The sequence below is a fragment of the Salvelinus sp. IW2-2015 genome, linkage group LG7 (assembly GCF_002910315.2).
Source record: "Salvelinus sp. IW2-2015 linkage group LG7, ASM291031v2, whole genome shotgun sequence".
Lineage (NCBI taxonomy): Eukaryota > Metazoa > Chordata > Actinopteri > Salmoniformes > Salmonidae > Salvelinus > Salvelinus sp. IW2-2015.
This window is the reverse complement of record NC_036847.1, coordinates 13,727,315-13,754,069: the sequence shown is the minus strand read 5'-3', so window position 1 is coordinate 13,754,069 and position 26,755 is coordinate 13,727,315. Positions and strand designations below refer to the sequence as shown.

The 26,755-nt window shown below is 44.7% G+C and overlaps 2 protein-coding genes across 2 annotated transcripts in view; both read right to left on the bottom strand.

Moving 5' to 3' along the window:
* The window catches only part of lamb2 (laminin, beta 2 (laminin S)), a 60,677-nt gene extending 53,874 nt beyond the window's left edge, over positions 1-6,803 (bottom strand). Inside the window, exons 1-2 of the mRNA XM_023991062.2 lie at positions 5,313-6,803; positions 5,004-5,084 (exon numbers count right to left, since the gene is read on the bottom strand). Coding sequence (XP_023846830.1) covers positions 5,004-5,034 — 31 coding nt within the window. The 5' untranslated portion in view covers positions 5,035-5,084; positions 5,313-6,803. The remainder of the gene's footprint in view (positions 1-5,003; positions 5,085-5,312) is intronic.
* An 85-nt stretch (positions 6,804-6,888) lies between these two features.
* lamb2l (laminin, beta 2-like) overlaps positions 6,889-26,755 on the bottom strand; it is a 45,679-nt gene continuing 25,812 nt past the window's right edge. Inside the window, 21 exon segments of the mRNA XM_070444626.1 lie at positions 6,889-7,820; positions 8,156-8,321; positions 9,862-10,038; positions 10,124-10,265; positions 10,476-10,683; positions 10,784-10,928; positions 11,136-11,351; positions 13,359-13,606; positions 14,027-14,211; positions 14,423-14,795; positions 15,626-15,722; positions 15,813-16,027; positions 16,248-16,472; positions 16,587-16,750; positions 16,885-17,116; positions 20,270-20,413; positions 21,113-21,305; positions 21,579-21,699; positions 23,634-23,755; positions 25,711-25,872; positions 26,437-26,577. Coding sequence (XP_070300727.1) covers positions 7,684-7,820; positions 8,156-8,321; positions 9,862-10,038; positions 10,124-10,265; positions 10,476-10,683; positions 10,784-10,928; positions 11,136-11,351; positions 13,359-13,606; positions 14,027-14,211; positions 14,423-14,795; positions 15,626-15,722; positions 15,813-16,027; positions 16,248-16,472; positions 16,587-16,750; positions 16,885-17,116; positions 20,270-20,413; positions 21,113-21,305; positions 21,579-21,699; positions 23,634-23,755; positions 25,711-25,872; positions 26,437-26,577 — 3,813 coding nt within the window. The 3' untranslated portion in view covers positions 6,889-7,683.

The window sequence follows — 26,755 nt, the reverse complement described above, 5'->3', positions numbered from 1 at the left end:
CGCTGACCTCCGCCTTTGAGCAGGAGGGGCACTGCCAGAGCCCTGCAAAATGACCTCCAGCAGGCCACATGTGCATGTGTCTGCTCAAACGGTCAGAAACAGACTCCTGAGGTGGTATGAGGGCCGACGTCCACAGTGGGGGTTGTGCTTACAGCCACACCGTGCAGTACGTTTGGCATTTGCAAGAGACACCAAGATTGGCAATTCGCACTGGCGCCCTGTGCTCTTCACAGATTGAAAGCAGGTTCACACTGAGCACATGAGCACATGTGACAGACGTGACAGAGTCTGGAGACGCGTGGAGAACGTTCTGCTTGCCTGCAACATCCTCCAGCATGACCGGTGGCGGTGGGTCAGTCATTGTGTGGGGGGTGGATTTCTTTGCGGGGGCCGCAGCCCTCCATGTGCTCCCAGAGGTAGCCTGACTGCCATTAGGTACCGAGATGAGATCTCAGAGCCTTGTGAGACCATATGCTGACACATGCAATTTGTGGCCTGCTGGAGGTCATTTTGCAGGGCTCTGGCAGTGCTCCTCCTGCTCAAAGCGGAGTAGCGGTCCTGCTGCTGGGTTGTTGCCCTCCTACGGCCTCCTCCACGTTTCCTGATGTACTGGCCTGTCTCCTGGTAGCGCCTCCATGCTCTGGACACTACTCGACAGACACAGCAAACCTTCTTGCCACAGCTCGCATTGATGTGCCATCCTGGATGAGCGCCTCCGCTACCTAGCCACTTGTGTGGGTTGTAGACTCCGTCTCATGCTACCACTAGAGTGAGACACCGCCAGCATTCAAGAGTCCAAAACATCAGCCAGGAAGCATAGGAACTGGAAGTGGTCTGGTGTCACATGGTCACCACCTGCAGAATCACTCCTTTATTGGGGGTGTCTTGTTAATTGCCTATAATTTCCACCTTTTGTCTATTCCATTTGCACAACAGCATGTGAYATMTATTGTCAATCAGTGTTGCTTCCTAAGTGGACAGTTTGATTTCACAGAAGTGTGATTGACTTGGAGTTACATTGTGTTGTTTAAGTGTTCCCTTTATTTTTTTGAGCAGTGTTTAATGATTTAAGTATTTTTTTAAAGTTAATATTTTATTTATTAATATTACTATTATGAGTTATTTTGTTTCTTCTGCATTGTTGGGAAGGACTGGTAAGTAAGCATTCACCTGTTAACGAAGCATGTGAAAATTAAAATTAGATTTTAAACAAAAACAAAGCGTTCTCACCACTCGTTTGTGTAAAAAGCTGAGGGATGGGGCTGGAGAAATACAACCTCTCAAATGTATAGTCAGAGCTATGGATGCAAGGATTGAGCATCCATGATATCAACATTATAGTTTTAACCATATTCTGAGGCTATATTGTGTTTGTTTATATGTACTTTGTTTACAAATATTGGAGTAAAACAAGCTTATATTTTGGGTTCTGACAGGTTACAACAGTAGAACTAAACTCACYAGGCATTTATAGGTTATATTCTTCAAGAATCAATGGGTACATATCATTAATTAATAAGTTCAAAAATGGATATACCAACTGCAGATTGCTTTAAATACAGGTGCGTGAGTAACTGCCTTTGAGTGTTTTTTAACGAGACGCACGACAGAACCTGTCATTATGCAAAGAGCTTGGCTGTTGATATATACAGCGGTGAGATGAAGAGGCAGAAGCTGGACAGGCCTGGAGGGGCCACACAGTCCAGGCTTTCTCCTCCCCTCACCAGGGGCCTTGTCTGTTCTGTTTCTTAGAGTAAGATTAGAAGAGAAAGCAGCCCATCAGAGTATGTAGAGGAAGTGCTTCTTTCCTAGCAAAATGATATTTGCAGAGTAGAGAACCAGCTAATGGGAACACCGTGGGCACTGTGGTTAAAGCTTGAGAAACACACATGATCTTATCAGGTTTTTACATGCAAGCCCACAGCAAGACGGGGCTATGGCCAGCGGAGAGAGTAAGGGCAAGGTAGAACATATAGAAATACTAACCTTCAAACATACACCCACTGTTTCAAGTGACAACTGGTAGGAAGCAATCCMAACTTTTACGTGTCGCATTGTGTTTATACTCTTAACTTCGAGTGCACTCACGTTGTACACAACCTCAACTTAACCCTAACAACGAGTCATTATCGATGACATACAAGCCCCAAAACACAGTCCACAATAGGCACTGTGGTAATCTAAGATGATAGTCATACATTGAGTGTAATTTTTTTTTATAGAAACACCTGCTCTTTCCATGACAGACCAGGTGAATCCAGGTGAAAGCTATGATCTTTTATTGATGTCACTCGTTAAATCCACTTCAATCAGTGTAGATGAAGTGGAGGAGACGGAGTTAAAGAAGGACTGTTGAACCTTGAGGCAATTGAGACAAGGATTGTGTATGTGTGCCATTCAGAGCGTGAATGGGCAAGACAAAATATTTAAGTGCTACGCTGCTGGGTTTTTCACGCTCAACAGTTTCCTGTGTGTATCAAGAATGGTCCACCACCCAAAGGACATCCAGCCAACTTGACACAAGTMTGTGAAGCATTGGAGTCAACATGGGCCAGCATCCCTGTGGATTTGAAGCTGTTCTGAGGGAAAAGGGGATGCAACTCAATATTAGGAAGGTGTTCTTAATGTTTTGTACACTCAGTGTATATGAACTACACTGGGGTCAGATTAAACATGTGGATACCAACAATGCCAGTCTCCTCCTCCTTCTCCTTTCACAAAGAAAAGTCCCTGCCCATGGGAGGGAAACCTATCTCTCTCTCTCTTCCTTCCCTCTCTCTCTCTCTCCTCCTCTCTCTCTCTCTCTCTCCTCCCCATCTCTCTCTCTCTCTCCTTCCCCCCTCTCTCTCTCTCCTCCCCCTCTCCCTCTCTCTCTCTCTCTCCTTCCCCTCTCTTTCTCTCTCCTTCCCTCTCTCCTCTTCTCTCATTCCCTCTCTCTCCTCCCCTCCTCTCCTTCCCCCTTCTCTCTCTCTCTTCTCCCTCTCTCTCTTCTCTCTCTCCTTCCCCCTCTCTCTCTCTCTCCTTCCCTCTCTCTTCCCTCCCCCCTCTCTCTCTCTCTCCTTTCCTCTCTCTCTCTTTCTCCTCCCTCTCTCTCTCTCTCTCTCCCTTCCCCCTCTCTCTCTCTCTCCTTCCCTCTCTCCTCCCTCTCTCTCCTTCCCTCTCTCTCTCTTCTCCTTCTCCCCCCTCTCTTCTCTCTCCTTCCCTCGCTCTCTCTCGTTCTGGTATGGCAGTTGGCTTTTACTGGCCCATTGTTCTGGAATCCACCAAGTTCCGGAGTCTCTGCTCACAGAGGGGCTCAGGATCACACAGCTCCCACCCCTGGGCGCCAGACCGTGCCTGTCGCTCACCTGCTCGCCCGCCCTCACTCACTCACACTCACACACACACGTCTATGGAGAGCAACGATAGCACACAAAAAATACACACCAGTGCTCCAGGAGACTATGAGAATGCTGTGTAAGACAGGATTTAGTTCTATAGTTTAAGCAAAGCTTCTGTCCTTTTTCATGTGAGCCTAATCACTCATCACCAGCGTACAGCCTTTCAGAGGAAGATTTATTTGAAAAAACACAGTTTGTTCAGCCTGTTTGGAACCCTATTTTTCTTCTCTCCTTTCTCTCTACAGTAACGAACATCTCTGTTCAGGGTCTTTCTTAACACTGCTGCTGATAACGTTTGACAAATCACTAAWTTAGGGGCTCACATGTAAAATCACCTGCTAGTCTTTTCACAATGTTTGGGTGGAGACTACAGTGTTACAAATGACCCAATGATTATAACCACCATTTCACCACAGCCTGTCATTCACTGGCTGTCAATCAGCAGTGGTCCCACCCATAAGACCTCCAGTTAAATTTAGAGGGTGAGACAGGAGCCTCAGCTGCCAGCAATGACCAATAGAAAATAGATACACCCCCCCCTGCTCTTTAAAATCTCCAGCCCTCTCGTCCTATAGCATCTTCAGAGGAGGAGGAGAAAAGAGGAGACAAGTGAAAGGGAGAGGAGAGGAGGAGCAAGAGAAGAGCTGAGCCTTGTCTGTGATCAGCCCGGCCCTTTTACCCACTCATATAGAGCAATTAACCTAGTCTGGCCCATGACCTGAGGGGATGGAAATTAACCCTGACCTCCAGGAGGTCACACTGTATCTCTATAATGACAGGCTGCTGGGTAGACAACACTCATAGGTAGAATCCTCTAACAAGGACCTGTCCTCAGCTGAAGGTTTAAATAAAGCTTCAACATGTTAGGAAGAGCAACAACAAACTGCATAACCCCTATGGCAAACATGAATCAGCTGGTATATGGGCCTATAGATTAAAAACTGTACACAACCAAATCAATCAGGTACCATTATGATGTAATCTAAATGCGAGGGAATCTATTTTTCTGAGAACTTTGTTGTGCCCTATTAACCTCCAATCCCACCCAATCACCCCTCATAAACACACACACACACACACAAACACACACAGAGTGATGCTGTCCTAGGGGGGTATGGATTGTCTCTATTTGCGGATTCAGCTGGGCTGTTTTAAGAGGACCATAAACAGAGTTGATGGTTAGCCTCCCCACAGCGCAGAGCCTCCCAAGGACCTCCAACACCACCCAGGAAGGTCCAGAGGGGAATTTAACACCAAGAACAGTTGCCTGGTTGTGAACAGTGAAGTAACCTCCAAAGAAGAGAGGAAATCCCCCAAAAGAAGCAGGCTATCTTGTCTCAGAGCTGGAGACAGTAAACAACCCTCTGCCTCTCTCTTTGTCCCAACCATCAGCCATGTACAGCATCTGTCCATTTGTTTAAATTATGAATGCTTGAGGTACACACAGTTTGCTGTGATTGTAAAGTACAAAGTCTGCATCACAAGTTCACAACACATCTATTCAACAAAGACACAACCACAGAGCAGTTCTCAACTCATGCCCTTTTCATTGCATCATTAAGCTGTTGGTTGTTATACGAATATGTTCATTGCCTTCAAAGCACTGTGCACAAGGCTACTTACCACATATGAACATTACCAGTGACGCGTGCATGGTTTTATGTTCATGGGTCAGTCCCCTTTGACTTGTACAGTAGATTCAGCCTGAAAATGTTACGTAGAAATAGCCTGGTATGAATAATGTCACACGTTAACTCAATCATTAAAAAAGACGGAGCTGTTTTGATTCTGCACTTATTTATTTAAAAAGATTTTTTTTTTTTTTTAAATGATACGGCATTAGAAAATAAAGTTTGCTGGTTGGAAAGTAGGTTTAATAGCATAGTTAAACTATAATAAACAATGTCAGAGAGATTTAAAAAATACACTTACACTTTAATATTAGTATGTTTGATCCCCCTGTCTTTTAAATCAACACGAATCCATACGATTCCCCCTGTTTCATTTGATGCGAGTTTGAGCGGAGTTAGCAGTATTATCTGAAGTRTGACCACCACTCTCCAAAGTATTTGATATCTGACGACCGCTCTCCAAAATTCTGTCCCGAGTCTCGTTTGACGGAAACTCCGCAGCGGAGCCTCGTTTCGTAGGAATGGACCCTAGAGCGCTTCTGACTGCTTATTGTAGTGTAATAACATCAAAGCAAAATCCACTATTAAACGGTTTTAACATGAATTATGACTACGATCAACATAAACATTCTTAATACGGGAATCACTGACTAGACTCGATGCTGCATGAACGTGTGACTTTGATCAAATCAAAAGTGGGCTTAATATTCAGATAATACTTTTGCCATGATTGATACACATATAATGACAGTAGACTCAGATGCTTTTGGCTGCCGAGTCTGTACCTTGTAAGAAGTTAGTGAAGTTAATTCAAGTAGTGTGTAAAGTCCACCACCGGTTTTCAGAAGACCCTAGTGTCTGTCAGAGAGGATAGATGTGCGCCTTGGAAACAGGAATGCGCGCTCTGGGGAGAACGGATTAGGTTCCCTTTGATTGCTTCAGTGAACAATCCATGCTGCGCACATAACAACCCACTACACTTACCATCCCACTCTTCGCTGGCTTTAAAAAAAAAAGCAGATGTTTCCAGTTTTCAGGGATACAGTATTTTCAACCGAACTTGTTTCCCCTGAAAAAACGGAAGTGGGGATTCCGCTCAGGTGTCTTGTTAGGCCTACTATGTTAGGTTAACCATCACCAGACCATGCTCCTTCCTAACAACAGGTGGTTGTGAGAAATCCTGTTCATTTGGTTGTAATTCCTACATGCATTTGAATGATTTGAACATGTTTTCAGACAGAAAACAACATTGCATCTTATGATTACACATGTTATAGATCTCTATTAGGCTATTCGGTTAGACAACATACAGTGTATGTAACAATGTTAGCACATCCTGAAACATGCCTCTGGATATATCGTCAACTTGTGATATTACATACGCTCTCTGTGGACAGTCAAGCTTTTTATTTTAACCCCTAAACCTGGCCCACAATGTAGCGCGCGTCGCTCTCTCTCAGGACTGGGGGAGGGAGAGAATTTTCACTCAACGTTCAGTGTGCATTAATTGTGCGCATTAAGACACACACACAGTTGAGGTAGGTAGAAGCCTCAATGCATTCTCAKAACGTAGCAATGGAGAAGCAAACTACAAAAAGCTCCAACCAACATATGAGGTTAACTAACACAAAGGATGAAACAAACAAAGGCTGGCCGAAAGGCTTCTGGCCTCATCTCAACAACGAAAAATCCTCCTCTTACAAAAATCCTGATCTCCCACACCTGAGTAATTATCAAGGCTTTCTGACAGAGCACATGATCTAAAGCAGTGGTGCTGCCCCCTGGGGATGAGAGGTAATACTCATTACACACTAGTATGTTGTCRATCTATGTGCCTGAACTACATATCATAACATGCCCAACAAAAAACTTCAACATTATATCAAATGTATATTTATTTTTCATAGACGTCTGTTTCAATTATACATCAATGGGTCTGAAATTTGTGTAGAACATGTTTTGTTTGTGTGAGCGACCGTACGTGTGTTTGTTTTTGTGTGTAATGTATATGTGTGGCTGACGAAAAAGTATTTTCTGAATCAAGACCATACTTGGTTACAACAACAAAAAAGTAACATCTGTCACTCCTAGGTATCACGTATTCCTTTTCGATATGTATGTCATATTGTACATATAAGTACTGTAGTCAAAATAAATCAAAAATAATTCCTGAAATGGCATTTAATTGGTCAAAAGAACATATTCCTCTGTAAAACATTCTCTCTGATCTCTTTTCTTAAATTAATTCAAAAGTCAATCTACCTTGGAACACAAAACATGTTTAATTGGTCCATAGCCAGGTGTCGTGTTCAAGACATAGCTACACAACAAACTTGTGCAGATGGCATCATGTCAAAACCATGAAATGAATGATTGGGAGTTACTAACAGAAGCAGATGACCTATGTAGTGCAGACAGTTCTACTGCCAGTTTTACTGGCATATTCACAACATCAGAAGGAGCTCCCTGCTATGTTCTAACAGACTACAGCTGTACAGTACACATGACCCAGTGTTCCTCCCGTCACTAACAGTTGCCGTATTTCTTCTTTTTTTGTGATAATATTTTTTATTAAATTCATTTCAAATTTGACAGAGAGAATGGGAATGAAGCACCAGTGGTACATTTTCATGAATACAGTTTTTCTCTCCTACATCGTTCAATCCACATGATCAGTTACAGTTGTTGTATGTCTGCACCTGCTTTCGTATGGCCTCCCGTGCTTCCGTGGCGTTCCTCTCCAGCTCTCCTAACTCGCTCTGCTGGWCCAGCATTTTCTGCTCATTATTACGGAACTTCTTCTCAAGCTCTGAAACAACAGAGAACAGATTATAGGAAGACAACAATAGAGGGACATTCTTTGGAAAGCTTAGCTGCATCTCAAATGGCACACTAGTCCCTATATAATGCCCTACTTTTGAGCAGAGCCCTATGGGCCCTAGTCAAAAATAGTGCACTATGTAGAGAACATCCAGTTACGACCACATCTGCACACAAAACCAAAGACACTATGTTGATATCCTTTGGCCATGGACTACTCTTAACCATGATTACTCTTTATGGATTCATACTGCTCTATCTACACCTGTTCAGTATGTATTCTGTATCATACGCTTCAGAGGGCAGTACAGTAACGTTACATACTCCGTAGCGTTTCTATGCCCTTGTTGGCCTTAGTGAGCAGGTCTTCAGCCTCCTTCTTGATCTCCTTGGCCCTCTGGTTGACGTTCCCCAGGCCCCCCGAGGCCCCACCCAGAGAGTCCACCTTCATCTGCAGTTCCTTGTACCGATCCTCCGTTTCATTCAGCCTCTGGAGCACAACCAGACACATAGAGCAACAAGTCAACGTGCAGGACCACATGGATAACTATTGTCAAAATGAATGTATTGCCACGGCTGAATTTCTGTAGTTCAATGCTTCCCATGGCTCCCCCTTCTGGCTATTGGGATAAGATTCATAGTGTGGTTTATAAATGGATATTTACATTTACATTTACATTTAAGTCATTTAGCAGACGCTCTTATCCAGAGCGACTTACATGGCAAGGTAAACGATAAAATGAACACATTTACAAATAGAGAAAGACGCAGGAAGACTATCCGTACCAAACTTTAAATTTCGGCTCTTCCTAAATCYATTTAGACATGATTCTTCTGCCCCTGAGTATGGAGAGAAATATGGTGTCTCCTATTGCTCTGGAAGAGGTGCTCTTCACTGACACTGTATATCCCTTAACACATGTAAACGACGCTTTGGTCCTATTATTGCTCACACAATTTATTTTTGGCGCAAATTGAAAAACAATGTAACTGGGAATCAAAATGGCATGCCCATATTACAATATTTCACAATAATGCCTTGCGATCTGGAGGGCGGCCTTTTACATCCTCCCAATGGTCCAAATGTGGAATCCGTACCCTTGCTGACATCATGGACAGTAATGGTTGAGAACATTCCAAGATTTGAAAGACACATACACATTACCAGGCAAATCCTTTTTTCTAMATTTACAACGTAGGTGAGCTATGCTGGTTTATGGAGTCCCTTGGGGAACRCAACTACCGAACCCTCCAATGATGGGATTTATAAATAAATTATCTGGGCTGCCGAAAGGACTGATCTATATAATATATAAACTACTTTTGGAAAGCTCATATTCTAAGCTAGCCATTAAAAAAGTATGGTCCGGGTACAAACTTATACAAACGAATAACAACTAACAGACACACAAACAATGACTACATCTCCTCCGCCCAGACCTGCATGCTCACCACCTCATCCCTAGTGTCTGCATTATTGTTTGTCACTTGGCTTGAAATTGTATCAATTTGTTTTTCTCTGTCGCCCATGCTATTTCAATAGTAAATCATTCGATTTTTGCATCGTGTTAACGATGGCGGATTGATTTACACGTTTTTCATATATATTTTTCCCAGATGAGTTATCAGAAGATAATCGTCCAGCCCATTGGGTATCTCACTACACCCCCATATGCCATGTCTTGAAATATGCAGATAGACGGATTACAAGTTTACATTGTAATACTTCTGACAGTAAACGTTCTAGCTCCGCCCACAACTTCCGGACTTCATAGCATTAAACAAAAGCATGGATTATTGAGTCTTAATTAGTTTTACACTTAGGGATATCTTTGTATGTATTTCTTTGATTATTTTGGTACCTGTAACCGCCCCCCTTTTAAAAATAAAGACTAAATTAAATAAAAGGTTGGTCACAAAAAAGCATGGAGGACCACAACCAGGACACTCATCCAAACACACACTTATGCCAGCACGCAGGCAAGTACACAGTCACGGATGCACACGCACACACACACACACACACACACCTGCTTCAGTCCCGATGCTGCATTAGTGGCATTTTCGGCCTGGTTCTTGGCATCTTGGGCCATCTCCCTGTTCTGATTGGTCTTAGTTTTTAGTGCCTCTACCCCCATCGACAGGTTGGCCAGTCGCATCATAGCATCCATCTGCTTGACCTCCAGATCCTGAAGATTCTCCTCCACCTGCACGGGGACACAACAAGATAGATAACAGAATGAAAAACACACACACACACACACTGTGGTGTGGCTGTGGACAGTAGTGTACCGTTGCGGTGGTGTTCCTGGTGCTGTTCAGGTTGTTCAGAGCATGGTCCAGGGCTTTGGTTGCTTTCTGAATAGCCTTTTCAGACGCATCCAACGCCTGCTTAGTCATGTTGGCTGTGTCCTTCACTCCTTCTGCTCGTGTCCTTCAAACACACACAAGACATGTGTGAGACKGAGAGCTCTGCTGTTCTATGAAAACACTGTCTGTGCATGTCCCGTGTTCCATGTTCTATCACATAGGCTAAAAACAGAGTAACTACTGGTGAACAGACAAAGATCATCATCATTGACGTAGGAGTCTATACGTCTAAGTCTAATAGGCCTCTATTTGCCTCTTTCTCCCTCTGTCTTACTTGGCATCCTTAGCTCGGTTGAGCAGCTCCTTGGCCTGGTGGAGTTGCTGGGAGGTGTGGTTGAAGACCCCCTCTACATCTGTCAGGTTGTTAATGTTGTCTTTAATCTGCTGGACCATGCTGTCCAGAGTGGTTCTGTTGACAGGAAGAGATATGGCCAGCACCTGCTGAGCCACCTTCTCTATGCTCTCTGGGTCCGCACCCTCCTCTGTACACAACACACAGTGGAGAAGGACCATGATCAATTTCATATCATAAGACGTGTCCACAGAGAGAAGTTATCTGAAAGGTTACTGGCATTAACAAACCAGTCAGGAAATCTTTGATCTTCTGAATGAATTCCTTGAGTTTTTTATTGGAGTTTTCAAATAAGTCCTTCTTCTTCTGAGCTTTGTCCAGGGTGTCCATGGCTTGATTRTTCACATCCTGGGTCAGCATAGCAATGTCCTGGAGCTGGAAACATAAAACTGGGGATTACGGTATATGCAACACATATACAAAACATGCTAAGRTTACACTCACAAGAGCGCTGACAAACACATAATACATCCCATTTTAGAGAAGTTAAATGGCAGATTTTGCGCAGCGATTCAGCTTATACTGAGATACAGTACATGCATGCAGAGGTATAGTACATGTGAGATATTTAGGCAGACAGACCTTCTTAGCCATACCCTGGAGATCCTCACTGGCAGCAGTCAGGTTGTCTGTGACATCATTGGCATGTTTCAGTCCCTGTAGGGAGGCGCTAARAGTCCCGTCACACCCGTCCCCTCCACACACCCGCCGACCGTCATTGTCACGACAACCAGCACCCCCACATGGGCTGTCGTGACATGTGCCATTGGAGCTGGCATTGGAATGGCCACCACATACCTGGAAGAAAAACAACAACACAGGCAGGGTCAGAGTCAGACACAGAGAGCTACAGGGTACATATCTAGGGCAGGGATAGTGTAACAGTTGTCACTAGTGAAATCATGACAGGTCTGACAGTTAGCTCTATGTGACAGGGATGACCGTCCTGCTAAGAAAGGCGACTAGCTTCCCTTTAGGATACAGACCCCACTACATTGTCCCCTACAGCCCCCTACTGTCACGCCTTGACTTTAGTTGTCTATGTTTTCTGTATTATTCTTGGTCAGGTCAGGGTGTGACGAGGGTGGGTATGTGTGTTTTTTGTCTTGTCTAGGGTTGTTGTATATCTATGGGGTTTTTGTATGTCTAGGTAATGTAGGTCTATGGTAGTCTGAATTGGTTCCCAATCAGAGGCAGCTGTTTATCGTTGTCTCTGATTGGGGATCCTATTTAGGATGCCATTTTCCATTTTGGTTTTGTGGGTTATTGTCTATGTGTAGTTGCATGTCAGCACTCGGTTTAAATAGCTTCACGTTAGTTTGTTTAGTGTTTATTCGTTTATTAAAATAGTATGTAGTCATATCACGCTGCGCCTTGGTCTCCTCATTACGACGAACGTGACACCTACACTCAAACAAAAAAGTTATTTGTTATTTGTTTGTCCCTATAGGATAACAAGTTTTGGTTTCAGGTAGAAAGAACCCTTTGGTGGTGAAAAAAGTTATACTTAGAACCTTTTTGTGTTGAAAGAGTTCCACGTAGAACTTTGTAAAAATGAAAGAGTTCCACGTAGAACTTTGTATTAGTGAAAGAGTTCCACGTAGAACTTTGTATTAGTGAAAGAGTTCCACGTAGAACTTGTGTTAGTGAAAGAGTTTCCACGTAGAACTTTGTTTGTTAGTGAAAGAGATACAAGTAGAATTTGTATTAGTGAACGAGTTCGCATATAAGATTTGTATTAGTGAAAGAGTTCCACGCTAGAAAACTTGTATTAGTGAAAGAGTTCCACGTAGAACTGTTGTATTGGTGAAGAGTTCCACGTAGCACTTTGTGATTAGTGAAAGAGTTTTCACGTAGAACTTTGTGTTAGTGGAAGAGTTCCAACGTAGAACTTTGTGTTTAGTGAAAGGAGAACACGTAGAACTTTGTATTGTGAAAGAGTTCCATATAAGAAATTTGAATTCAGGTGAAAGAGTTCACGTAGAACTTTGTAATTAGTGAAAGAGTTCCACGTAGAACTTTGTATGTGAAAGAGTTCCACGTAGCACTTTGTATGTGAAAGAGCTTCACGTAGAACTTTATTAGTGAAGAGTTCCAGTAGAATTTGTATTAGTGAAAGAGTTCCACGTAGAACTTTGTATTAGTGAAGGTTCACACGTAAACTTTGTATTAGTGAAAGAGTTCTACGGTAGAACCTTGTGTTAGTGAAGAGTTCACCGTAGAACTTTGTTGTTAGTGAAGAGATACACGTAGAACTTTGTATTAGTGAAAAGTTCCATATAAGACTTTGTATTAGTGAAAGAGTTCCACGTAGAACTTTGTATTAGTGAAAGAGTTCCACGTAGAACTTTGTATTGGTGAAAGAGTTCCACGTAGCACTTTGTATTAGTGAAAGAGTTCACGTAGAACTTGTGTTTAGTGAAAGATTCCACGTAGAACTTTGTTTAGTGAAAGAGTCACGTTAGAACTTTGTATTAGTGAAAGGTTCATAGAACTTTGTATTAGTGAAAAGAGTTCACGTAGAACTTTGTATTAGTGAAGAGTTCCACGTAGAACTTGTGTATTGGTGAAAGAGTTGCCACGGTAGCACTTTTGTATTAGTGAGAGAGTTCCACGTAAGAACTGCTTGTATTAGTGAAAGAGTTCCACGTAGAACTTTGTATTAGTGAAAGAGTTCCACGTAGAACTTTGTATTAGTGAAAGTGTTCCACTTTGAACCAACAAAAAACATTTTTTCAGAGGGTTCCCCTTTCGGGGACATTTTTTGAACGGCTATAGTTAGCACCTTCTTTTCTAAGAGTGTACCTTGTGGCTCAGGTGGTGGACTTTCTTGTCTACGTCCTGGGCTTTGTTCTGCAGCTCTGACAATGATTTCTTCTGGGCCGCCACCGTGCGCAGGAACTTATCCCGCCTCTTGTTCAGAAGGTCCTCGGTGTGTGCGCGTGTTGCTTTAGACTCCTCCACGGGGCTGAAAGGACCAGACACTGAGGAGCTGCACTTCTGTTGAGCCTTCTGGGACTCACTGTAGTACTTCTTCACATTGTCAAACTGATCTGGGACGGGACAAGAACAAGGCGAAAGACATGAATGAAAGAGACTAACTGAAGAGTAAATAAATGTGTATGTGTGCCAGTGTGGGTARCTTTGTATGTGCACTACATCTTAATGCGTGTGTTTAATTATACTAGAAGTCCCCATAAGAATAGTAAACAAACAAAAAGTGGACTAATAGGGTTAAGGTTAGAATTAGGGTTAGGAGCTAGGGTTAGGGTTAAGGTTAGGTTTTCGGGGTAAGGGTTAAGTTTATGGTTAGGGGTTAAGGAAAATAGTATTTTGAATGAGACTGAATTGTGTGTCCCCACAATGTTAGTTGTACAAGACTGTGTGTACGTGTGTGAGTGTCAAGTGTATATGTGTCTATGTGTCTGTTTTGGTGACTGGGGAAGAAGAGCGGGTCTAGAGGAAGGCGTTACCTTGGAAACCAGAGCTGATGTTGTTCTCCTGTTTTTGGCGGTGGTGCATCAGAGTGGTGTTGAGGTCCCTGAGTTCTCTCTCCATCTGGGTCAGGTTCCTCCTTAGTACCTCGTCCTGCACCGCTGTCCCATTCAGCTCCCGGGCCACACCCATCAAACGGCCGTCAGTCAGAGCTATCTCTGCTCTGGAATGCCACATAGTCGTGTTGGACTTCTGACTTCTCATATGACTCAGTCCATAGTCAGTGGGCATTGTCATTTTCACACAGAATCCTGTTTTATGTATGTACTTTGTTAGTATGTCATAGGTGGATTGAACTGCTCTACACTGCAAGAGGTCAAAGAGCACTTCCAGTCTAGTACCACCTACAGTACAGTACAGTATGACGCTGTTACCTGAGGTCATCGATGGACTGGCCAATCAGCTGGTGTAGTCTGTCCCAGTCTCCGTCTTGGATCAGGTTCTGTACCTGGGCCAGTTTGTTCTCCAGCTCGCTGATGCGTTTGTCTCCCACCCCGGGCGTCTCTCCGCTCTCCAGGATCTTGTGGATTTCATGGTGGATGTGGTCCAGGTCCCGGCGGATCATACACACTGCATCGTCCCACAGCTCAAAGCAGGGGTGGCACCGGACACACTTAGGGAATACCCCGGTGAACCCGCGGGCACACTCGTCACACTGCCGCCCCACCGCCCCCTCCCTACACTCACACACCCCCGTCACACGGTCACACTGGGCCATCTCCGAGCCCAAAGGGTGACAGTTACACTCTGAGGGAAGAGGGAGAGGGAGTAGAGAGATGGAGAGAGATGGAGAGGGGGAGAGAGATGGAGAGGGGGAGAGAGATGGAGAGAGAGTAGAGAGATGTAGGGAGATGGAGAGGGAGTAGAGAGATGGAGAGTGGAGATGGAAAGGGGGTGGAGATGAGAGGTGGACCCTAGACGGTTTGTGAGACATTGGAGAGGAGTAGAGAGTGAGAGGGGGAGAGAGATGGAGGGAAGTAGAGAAATGGAGAGGAAGGAGATGATGGAGTAGAGAGATGGAGAGGGGGAGAGAGATGGAGAGGGAAGAGAGATGGAGAGGGGTAGAGAGATGGAGAGGAAAGAAATGAGATGGAGAGGGGTAGAGAGATGGAGAGGGAGTAGATAGATGGAAGGAAAGAGGGCTTGAGAGGGGAAGGAGATGGAGAGTGAGTAGACGATTGGAGAGGGAGAGAGAGGAGGAGGAAGAAGATAGGAGAGGGGAGAGAGATGCGAGAGGAGTAGATAATGTAGAGGAAAGAGAGATATATGAGGGAAAGAGATGAGATGGGGAAGAGATGGGAGGAGAGATGAAGAGAGCTATAGGATGAGAGGGAGTTAGAGAGATGGAGACGGGGGGAGAGAGATGGAGAGGAATAGAGGGAGAGAGGAGAAGGGAGTAGAGAGATGGAGAGGGGGAGAGAGATGGAGAGGGGGAGAGAGGGAGAGGGGGAGAGATGGAGAGGGAGTAGAGAGATACACATGAAGATATACATAGTGAATATGAAGATGGCAGTAATGCAGAATATAGAATTAAAGACATACTTTGAAAAGCTTATTGAACTGTGTCATGTGATCACCTTCACACTGCACACGTGGGTCTCCCCAATGGAACTGCTCACACTCAGTGCACTGCCTTCCCCCAAAGCCTTGCTGACAGTGACACTGTCCACTAAACTACAGGCAGACAGAGAGGGATACCACTGATAAAGTCAAGTACACGAAACAAAAGTATGTAAAACTGCCTTTCCCAACTATAGGGCCTACCATGTTGCAATGTGATCCCATAGCGTGCAGAGGGTGGCAGCCACACCGCTCACACCCTCTGTCTGTGCCATAGTTCCAGTAGTCGGGGGCACACTGGTCACAGTTGTGGCCGACCACGTTGTCCCGACACGGGCATGCTCCTGTCTGTCTGTCACAGTGGCAATGACCGGCAGTGCAGTAGGACTGCTGTGTACCTGCTGTTACACATGTGCAACCTGCAGATGGAATAAGACACAAATGTCAGACACAATACAACAGTCACAGAGCAGAGAAGGTTGTACTATATAATTGAGCGAATGTGCCCTGCAGACACGTATCATCACAAATGCCAATTGTTTGTTTCCAGTGGGCATGACCAGTCCCTTACACACATAAGAAAACGCAGACAGAGAACTCATTAGAGGTTCAACCATCTATTGTCATGTAGTAACTCACGCCTGCAGTCCTGGGCCAGGGCGTTGCCGAAGTAACCACGTTTACAGTCGGAGCAGGAGGCGCCGTCCGTGTTGTACAGGCACCTCAGGCATTGTCCTGTCCTGGGGTCACATGACTCTGGGTCCTGGGTGTCGATGTTGCCACTACACTGGCAGGTGTGGCACTGCCCGCCTGGGTGCTCAGTGTTGCCATAGTAACCAGGGGCACAGCGTTCACAGCGAGGGCCTAGGGTAGGGGTTAGGTTAGAGTTGAGGGGTTAGGGTTAGGTAAATAAGTGAAATGCCGATAAACCAAGCTAGGATGCATTTTTTGTAACTAAACTGTATCATTGGGACTCACCTGTATATCCCTGTTTACAGTTGCAGAGGATCTGATTGGATGAGATGTCAGTGTGACAGGAGTCCCCATTGGAGTGTCCACTTCCTGGGTTCCCAGGACAGGGACATGGTCGACAGTGATCTCCAGACCCCAGCACTGGGTTCCCAAAGAAACCATTCACACACCTGGGCAGGGAGGGACAGAACATGTGTATTTGAGTATTGTGCATTACCCATCATCATACTATTATCTATTGAACTATTACTGATCAAACAACTATCTGATCCAACCACACTACCCTGTCACTCCCGCTGCCCACCTTTCACAGTACTGTCCATCAGTGTAGTCTCTGCAGGTCTGGCACTCCCCTGTCTGCGGGTTGCAGTCATCAGTGTGACCGTTACACTGGCATGGCCTGCAGCTGGGAAAGCCCCACTGGCCAGGCTGGCAGTCTGAACACTGGCGCCCGCTGGCCCCCTGTCTGCACGGGCACTGCCCCGTCACCGGGTCACACTGGTGCCCCAGAGAGCCCTGGGAATGGCAGTCGCAGGCTGTGAAGGGAGAGGGAGAAAGAGAGAAGGGGAAATAGTATTTTGGATGTTGTGTGAGGTTATCCAATGTTTGACACACACAAGATGTAGCACATGCCATATATAGTATATAAACTGAGTGTACTAAACATGCACTTTCCATGACATAGACTGACCAGCTGAATCCAGGTGAAAGACATGATCCCTTATTGTCACTTGTTAAATCCACTTCGATCAGTGTAGATGAAGGGGAGGAGACAGGTTAAACAATGATTTTTAAGCCTTGAGGCAATTGAGACATGGATTGTGTTGGTGTGCCATTCAGAGGTTGAATGACAAAAAATGTAAGTGCCTTTGAACGGGGTATGGTAGTAGGTGCCAGGCGCACCGGTTTGTGTCAAGAACAGCAACACTACTGGGTTTTACACGCTCAACAGTTTCCTGTGTGTATCAAGAATGGTCCACCACCCAAAGGACATCCAGCCAACTTGACACAACTGTGGGAAGCATTGGAGTCAACATGGGCCAGCATCCCTGTCTGGGGAATGCTTTTTTGGACCAAACCTTGTAGAGTCCAGGCCTGATGGTATTGAGGCTGTTCTGAAGGGAAAAGGGGATTCAACTCATAATGTTTTGTACACTCATGTTAGTATATATATATATATATACTATATATTATACTCATACAATACAGTCACGTTCCTGACCTTATTTCCTTTGTTTAGTCTTTGTTTAGTTGGTCAGGACGTGAGCTGGGTGGGTATATTCTATGTTATGTGTTTCATTGGTTTAGGGTTGTCTAATTGGCCTGATATGGTTTTCAATCAGAGGCAGGTGTTTTATGTTGTCTCTGATTGGGAACCATATTAAGGTAGGCTGTTCTCACTGTTTGTTTGTGGGTGATTGTTCCTGTTCGTTGCGTTCTTTGTTTTCTAGATTCACATGTTCAGGACTGTAGCGTCGTTGGTTTCGTMTTGTTTATTGTTTTTGTTCGTGTTGAATAAGTGTTCGAATATATATGGATACATACCACGCTGCAATTTGGTCCTCCTCTCCTTCAACCAACGACGAGAGTCGTTACAATACAGTGCCTTCGGGAAAGTATTCAGACCCCTTGACTTTTTACACATTTTGTTACCTTACAGCCCTATTCTAAAATGGATTAAATCTCAATCTACACACAATACCCCATAATGAAAAAGCGAAAACAGGTTTTTAGAAATGTTTGCAAATATATTACCAATAAAAACAGAAATACCTTATTTACATAAYTATTCAGACCCTTTGCTATGAGACTAGAAATTGKGCTCAGGTGTGTCCTGTTTCCATTGATCATACTTGAGATGTTTCTATAACTTGATTGGAGTCCACCTGTGGTAAATTCAATTGATTGGACATGATTTGGAAAGGCACACACCTGTCTATATAAGGTCTCACAGTTGACAGTAAATGTCAGAGCAAAAACCAAGCCATGAGGTCGAAGGAATTGTCTGTAGAGCTCAGAGATAGGATGTGTCGAGGCACAGATTTGTGGAAGGGTTCCAAAAAGCATTGAAGGTCCCCAAGAACACAGTGGCCTCCATCATTCTTAAATGGAAGTGTCACGAATCCCGTTTCCTGAGTCGTTTTTTTGCCTGTGTTCTGTCCTGGAGTGTTTTTTCCGGCGTCCTGGAACGCACCCTGTCTGGTTGCCGGGCAATGTAGCCAGTTGGGAGTTCTGATTACCCGCACCTGTATCCCATCAGCTATCTGCACACCTGGTCCTGATCATCATCTCTCCTCTTCATAAGCCCGGCCCTGACATCCATTCCCTGCCGGATCGTTAGCCATGAACAGTATGTTGTGCCATAGTATCAGCCTCAAGTTGGATAGAATTTGTTTTGTTGTTTTTTACGTATTGCTTGCCTTAAACTTACCTCCGTTTGTTTTGTCTTCAGTTACTCACCCGGATCATTTACCCCATTCCCGCCTGGTCGTCGGAGGATTCCGCTACCCCATTGGATTCACCTATTTACTCCCATCAACTCACCACCGCTGCCCGCTACGCCACCTGGATATATCAACCCATTCARTTTCACTTGTAAATAAATARTCACCTTCTTCCTACGCTRCTTGTCCTGSTCTGCTTCTGGGTTCGATTTTGAAAGAACGTGACAGGAAGAAGTTTGGAACCACCAAGAATCTCCCTAGAGCTGGCCGCCTGGCCAAACTGAGCAACCGAGGGAMAAGGGCCTTGGTCAGGGAGGTGGTCACTCTGACAGAGCTCTAGAGTTCCTCTGTGGAGATGGGAGAGCCTTCCAGAAGGACAACCATCTCTGCAGCACTCTACCAATCAGGCCTTTGTGGTAGAGTGGCCAGACGGCAGCCGCTACTCAGTAAAAGGCAGTTTTCCAAAAGGCACCTAAAGACTCTCAGACCATGAGAAGCAAGATTCTCTGGTCTGATGAAACCATGATTTAACTTTTTGGCCTGAATGCCAAGCGTCACGTCTGGAGGAAACCTGGCACACTCCCTACGGTGAAGCATGGTGGCAGCATCACTAGTCAGGATCGAGGGAAAGATGGACGGAGCAAAGTACAGAGAGATCCTTGATGAAAACCTGCTCCAGCGTGCTCAGGACCTCAGACTGGGGTGAAGGTTTACCTTCCATCAGGAAAACGACCCTAAACACTCAGCCAAGACAACACAGGAGTGGCTTTGSGACAAGTCTCTGAATGTCCCTGAGTGGCCCAGCCAGAGCCCAGAGTGGGAACCCTATCGAACATCTCTGGAGAGAGCTAAAAATAGCTGTCCAGCAATGCTCCCCATCCAACCTGACAGAACTTGAGAGGATCTGCAGAAACTCCCCAAATACAGGTGTGCCAAGCTTGTAGCGTCATACCCAAGATGACTCGATGCTGTAATCGCTGCCAAAGGTACTTAAACAAAGTACTGAGTAAAGGGTCTGAATACTTATGTAAATGTGATGTTTAAGTTTTTTATTTTCAATAAATGAGCAAACATTTCGAAAAACCTGTTTTTGCTTTGACATTATGCGGTATTGTGTGTAGATTGGCTGTAAAGTAACAAAATGTGGAAAAAGTCAAATGGTCTGAATACTTTCCGAAGGCAATGTATATATATATATTAAACAAAGATATGATTCATGACTGAAAGATGCCAGTGCTCACTCACCAGTACAGCCATATGGTCCAAAGCCGTAAGTGCCAGGTGCACACTGGTCACACCGTTGTCCAATCACGTTGGGTTTACAGCGACACTGACCTCCGACCCTGTCACACTCAGCACTGAGAGACCCCTGGGGGTCGCACTGACATTCTGTAGGGAACATGAGAGGAGAAGAAAAGTGTTTAGTCAAACAAGCCATGGGTGATGGCATACGGAGACCATATCAAATGGTGTTACAACAGAGTTACATTCAGTGTTGCCAATTTAGCAACGTGGTCGCTATATTTAGTCAATTTTCAGGCCACTCCAGCTAATTTTATTGGTAAAAGAGGCTAGTGACAAATGCACAACTTTTCAGGCTTCTTTTGAGGAGTTTTGCCKCTGAGAATTTCTATAGTTTTGATAGAATTTAGTGACTTTGAGTGGGAGAAGCTGTCTGGGCAACAGAAGTCACAGCAACGGTACACACACAGGCAGAGAAGCTCAAGGGGAGGGGGTGCGTGGCGGGAGAGGAAGCGAAAACGCTACGTCGGGGACCGCAGCAAATTGATGCTGTGACGTCGTCGCAAAACGCAATCTAGCGACTTGTAGCACCAAATCAAGGASCCAACAGCGATTCTTACTGAAACATTGTTGCCAACACTGGTTACATTGTGTTACTGATTATAGTGCAGCTTGTAATAGTAGATTGGTAAGTAAAGTGATTCAATAGTTGGACCGGAGAAGTATTTGACACCCATTATTCGATAAGAAGGCATTAATGGAGGTGTTGCCTAATGTTCCCTTTCCTTTGATATTTGACCCCTGACCCCCCGGTTCAGTGTGTGGCTGTGCAGAGTGTCCACTCACGCAGAGCTCCATCATGCAGGATGGCAGAGATGCTGCAGATGAGCTTGGTGCACATCTCTGCCAGCATGGGCATGGGCATGGCCATGAAGGAGTCCAGACACATGTAGCGCACCATCTCATCACGGCGCTCCTCCGCCGCGGGGTCGTTACCCTGGAAACCAAGCAGCTCCGTGTACTTGGGGATCAGCACCAGCTGGGGAGGAATGGAGGGATGAAAGGTAGTAAAGAAGGTGAGTGAGAGGTGAAAGGAGGTGAAATGTAAAGTGAACTTGGTACCTATTGCAGTCTTACTCTTAACGTAAGTGCACTTTTGTATTCAGACCACTAGGGTGCGGTATCTGGTCAATAGTTATTATCACATCACTGCTGATTGTTCCCTCACACACATAAAACGGTKATTTTGCTTCCTGTTTTACATGAGCTCCATCTAATGCGGGGCTGTCACGCCAGAGTCTGACTGACTCACCGAATCAACAAGGATGAAAGCGGTCAGGTGTCTCTGGGACACTCCGTGGCGCTGGAATCTGATGGCCACGACATAACGGTTACTGGGCTCAAAGCAGAAAGGCCTGGGCATCTGGACATACCTGTTGGGTCACACAAAGAGATTCTCTTAGCAGACACTCTGATATGACATTGTTCCTGTGTGAGTTGTGACACAGCCGTATGGCCCTTTAAAGATGAAAAGAAATACAGGCAGAAAAATAAAAGTGAAAGAAATCAAAGCTAGCCTTGTCACCAGATGACGCACAGACTTTGGCAGCAGCTAATGGGGATCCATAATAAATACAAATACAAAATACAAAAACACATTCACGCCCACAAACACTATACAAACACAAATACTCACCCATAGACACTATACAGACACACATACTCACCCACAGACACTATACAAACACACATACTCACCCATAGACACTATACAAACACACATACTCACCCACAGACACTATACAAACACACATACAGTAGGGACAGTGACAGGATGAAACAGAGAGGTCTGGGACCCCTTGATTGAAAGAGACAGATGAACAGTCTCTGTCAGAGGGCCTTTCTCCTCCTGCTCTTCAACACTGGTAAACAGACAACAGAAGGAGACACAGACGTGGTAACAAAAAACCTATCCATTGTGTGTTTTTAGATGTGCTGCATTCCACAGAAACTAATTGCACACAAATAATTGAGAACAGGTCTTTGAGTTCATAAAGAGGAGGAGTTTATACCCCACCACCTCTTTAATCGCTCTACTCTCAACAAAGACTGTGTGATCCAGTCTACCAGCCACTGTATGCCTAGTGCCCTCCTTGTTTGCCCTCTTTGCCCTGGCATCCTGTCTGACTTCTGACTCGCTGTCTGTGTTTTGGGTCACTTTGCTAATTGGTTCTGCCTGAGGCACCAATCATAGAGCAGAACAGCAGGGGGAGCCACGGTCCAGTGAGCCAGTAAGATCCGGGCTAGGGAAAGAACTCTTCGTTACACTAAAGTTAATTCTAAGGGAAGTTTCTCAACATGTATAGGTTGGTTGACCAGAGAATAGCCGGGGTACAGACCATACTAGGCAGGTAAAAACAGAGAGGTAGACTATCAGAGTCTTTATTAGATGGGGTGGAGAAGGAGAGGAAGAGTTGGACTGGCCAGTCTCCATGGTGATGGTTGACAGAGTGTGAGAGAATGAGTGTGGACAAAGAGCATGCTGCAGGACAGGCGCGTCCATATACAGAGGAATGTGGTGGCAGGACTATTTCCCAAAGCAAAGTTCAGAGGAACGGAACACAACAAGGACTACATCTTTATTGCTGATAGCAAACAGTGTACTGTATATTACCTGTAATCAAGTACATGTTCTCCTATTCACTGTAAGGCCCCCCTCCCGGGTGAACAGTCATTGTGAACAGCCATACACACAGGGAACATTTTCTCAGACAAATCATTCATGCGTTATCTTCTGGCAAGCTTTTATCYTAACCATCTGCAATCTCAAGGATGCGCTCAGCTAAATAAATGTAAAACGAACTCAGTGAACCGACAGGAACTTGCTCTCACCTAGACTGGGCGTTTTCACGGTTACTCAATCTCAATACACTATCAATTTACTTTAACAGAAGAATGTGCTCTCACACCCATGTGTTTGGCCAGAACCAAGTTACAGGAGACAGTATATTGGCTCCTCTGTATCCTAACAGTGAAATATCCAAAATACCCCTTCAGGAATGTTGTGAAATCCTTAGTTACCAGATGATCAGCTGGATTGTAAACATTGCTAGAGGTTTAGATAATATAATAGGAGTCACTGTTAGATTTATACCTGGGTAATAAGCAAAAGACCACACACACACTGATATACAGGTTGGCACACGTTAATGACACATATGGGAAACATACACAACAATTAAAACCTGTACTAAAACTCTCTCTCTCACCCTAAAACTCTCTCTCTCATGCACATGCACGCACACGCACACACATGCACACACACGTACACACACGTACACACACATGCTGTAGGTGTCAGTAGTACCTCCTGTTGTGCGGCAGGGTGACAGTGTAGAGCTGTTCAGTGGGAAGCAGGTTGCCACAGCGGGAGCTGGTGGGCAGCAGCAGGGAGGTAACACTCACTATGGTCTCCCAGTCCTCAGTAGACTACACACACACATAACAGACAGTGTTTTAAAGGTAGGAAGCAGCATTTGTTTTACACTGTTCCATTGTTACACTGTTGCATTGTTCCTGCACTGACACTCGCCCTTGTCTTTTCTTACCAGCACCGGCTTTGCTGATGTCTGCTTTATTGAGGAACGGTTTGAATTACTATGACTGTGATATGTGYTTGTCCCACCTAGCTATCTTAAGATGAATGCACTAAGTTGCTCTGGAGAAGAGCGTCTGCTAAATGACTAAAATGTAAATGTCAAATGTAATCACAATTATCATTTCCAACTACCCTACCTAAACCTAAATACCTACCTATTTATGTGGAGAACATAAAATGAGGGAGACGACATTCAGACATTTTATTTCAGATGGTGTAATCTTGTCATACTGTAATATTGTACATTGGGTTTGAATTAAGGTGCCATTCTGAAAGTATACAGACCCCTTCACTTTTTCCACATTTTGTTACGTTACAGCCTTATTCTAAAATTGATTAAAAAWATATATATAAATATATCAATCTATACACATTAACCCATAATGACAAAGCAAAAACAGTTTTTTAAAAATGTATATATATAAAAAAACGGAAATATCACATTTATATAAGTATTGACCCTTTACTCAGTACTTTGTTGAAACACCTTTGGCAGCGATTACAGCCTCGATTCTTATTGGGTATGACGCTACAAGCTTGGCACACCTGTATTTGGAAAATTTCGCCCATTCTTCTCTGCAGATCCTCTCAAGCTCTGTCAGGTTGGATGGGTCGCTGCACAGCTATTTTTAGGTTTCTCCAGAGATGTTCGATCGGGTTGCTTAGGGTCGTTGTCCTGTTGGAAGGTGAACCTTCGCCCCATTCTGAGGTCCTGAGCGCTCTGGAGCAGGTTTTCATTAAGGATCTCTCTGTACTTTGCTCTGTTCATCTTTCCCTCGATCCAGTCCCTGCCACTGAAAACATCCCCAGAGCATGATGCGGGTTTCCTCCAGACATGACGCTTGGCATTCAGGCCAAAGAGTTCAATCATGGTTTCATCAGACCAGAGAATCTGGTTTCTCATGGTCTGAGAGTCCTTTAGGTGCCTTTTGGCAAACTCCAAGTGGGCTGTCATGTGCCTTTTACTGAGAAGTGGCTTCGGTCTGGCCACTCTACCATAAAGGCCTGATTGGTGGAGTGCTGCAGCGATGGTTGTCCTTCTGTTATGTTCTCCCAACTCCACAGAGGAACTCTAGAGCTTTGTCAGACTGACCATTGGGTTCATGGTCACATCCCTGGCCAAGTCCCTTCTCCCCTGATTGCTCAGTTTGGCCAGGTGGCCAGCTCTAGGAAGAGTCTTGGTGGTTCCAAACTTCTTCCATTATTCTTCCAAGAATAATGGAGGCCACTGTCTTCTTGGGGACCTTCAATGCTGCAGAAATATTTTTGTACCCTTCCCAGATCTGTGCCTCGACACAATCCTGTCTCGGAGCTCTACGGACAATTCCTTCGACCTCATGGCTTGGTTTTTGCTCTGACATACACTGTCAACTGTGGGTCCTTATATAGACAGGTGTGTGCCTTTCCAAATCATGTCCAATCAATTTAATTTACCACAGGTAGACTCCAATCAAGTTGTAGTAACATCTCAAGGATGATCAATGGAAACAGGATGCACCTGAGCTCAATTTCGAGTCTCATAGCAAAGGGTCTGAATACTTATGTAAATAAGGTATTTCAGTTTTTTATTTGTAATACATTTGCAAGCATTTCTAAAAACCTCTTTTCGCTTTTTCATTATGGGGTACTGTGTGTAGATTGATGAGGAAAACAATTAATTTAATCAATTTCAAAATATGGCTGTAATGTAACAAAATGTGAAAAAATTCAAGGGGTCTGAATACTTTCTGAATACACTGTATATGGTTCATTGTGGGGAAGACATGGAGGAACTCTGAGAGTGTACCTCTGGCTCATAGCGGATCATGATGTCATACTCCATGGCATGGGGGATGTTGTCTATTGTGAAGACCAGTCCAGCGCCATCCTTGACCCGGGCAAAACCAGGTCCAGTCCAGGTGACCATGTGACCCTGAGATCTCTCCCTGTGAACACTCCTTACATCAGGCTGGAACACACACATAGAAGATGACCCGTGAACAAACACGATTAACTGGACCCTCAAAGTCAACAGGTGTACATTCCTGCCTGCATACTGAACTATGCCAACAAGAGGAGTCAAGTGAACAGCATCTAAAACAGCCCTGTTTAGTCATCCTTGACAGGTAATCTAGTCTGTGGTGGAGGAGAGAGACTATCCAGGGAGCTGGTTAAACAAACACATACCTGTATGGACTGTATGGGTGGACTCAGATTCCTGCTGTCAAGCCCTGGTTGCCTGCGCCCACAGCCCACCCCATAACCACCTGACTGGTCTATGGAATATGTCTGTGTGGAGACATTCTCCACTATCTCTACCATGTGCGGACCACTTTCACTGAGATATATCAGCAGAGCTCTTTAAATTGCACTGAAAAACCTAAACATCCCAATCGCTCTGTATGTGATAATGTAATCATTCAGCCGATATGAAATCGCTTTGCCGTGGTTCAAGGCAAAGGGAAATCAGAGGGAACCATAGAGGTCAGTAGTAGTATTTATTTATATGAAGGGAACAGACAGGGAGTGTTACCGTTTGCTGCAGCTGGCGGATGCGTCTCAGTGCTGCCCTCTGCTGCTGGGTGGTGGCGATGCGTCTGTGGCGTCTGTGTCTCCTCAGCTGGTTGTTGAGGTGCTCCACACAGTCAATCTCAGCCTGGGGCCTGGCCTTGCCCTGGGGAGAGGAGAGGTGGGGGAGAGGATTAGTTCAACTGATTTACTGACTACCGACTTTATAGACTTAGCGTACCTGCCTTGCTAGGAGCTGTACCTTGACTAGGCTGAAACGAGTGACCATGAGGATATTAAATGGAAACTTTTACATTCATTCCAACAGAGAGAGAAAGAAAGAA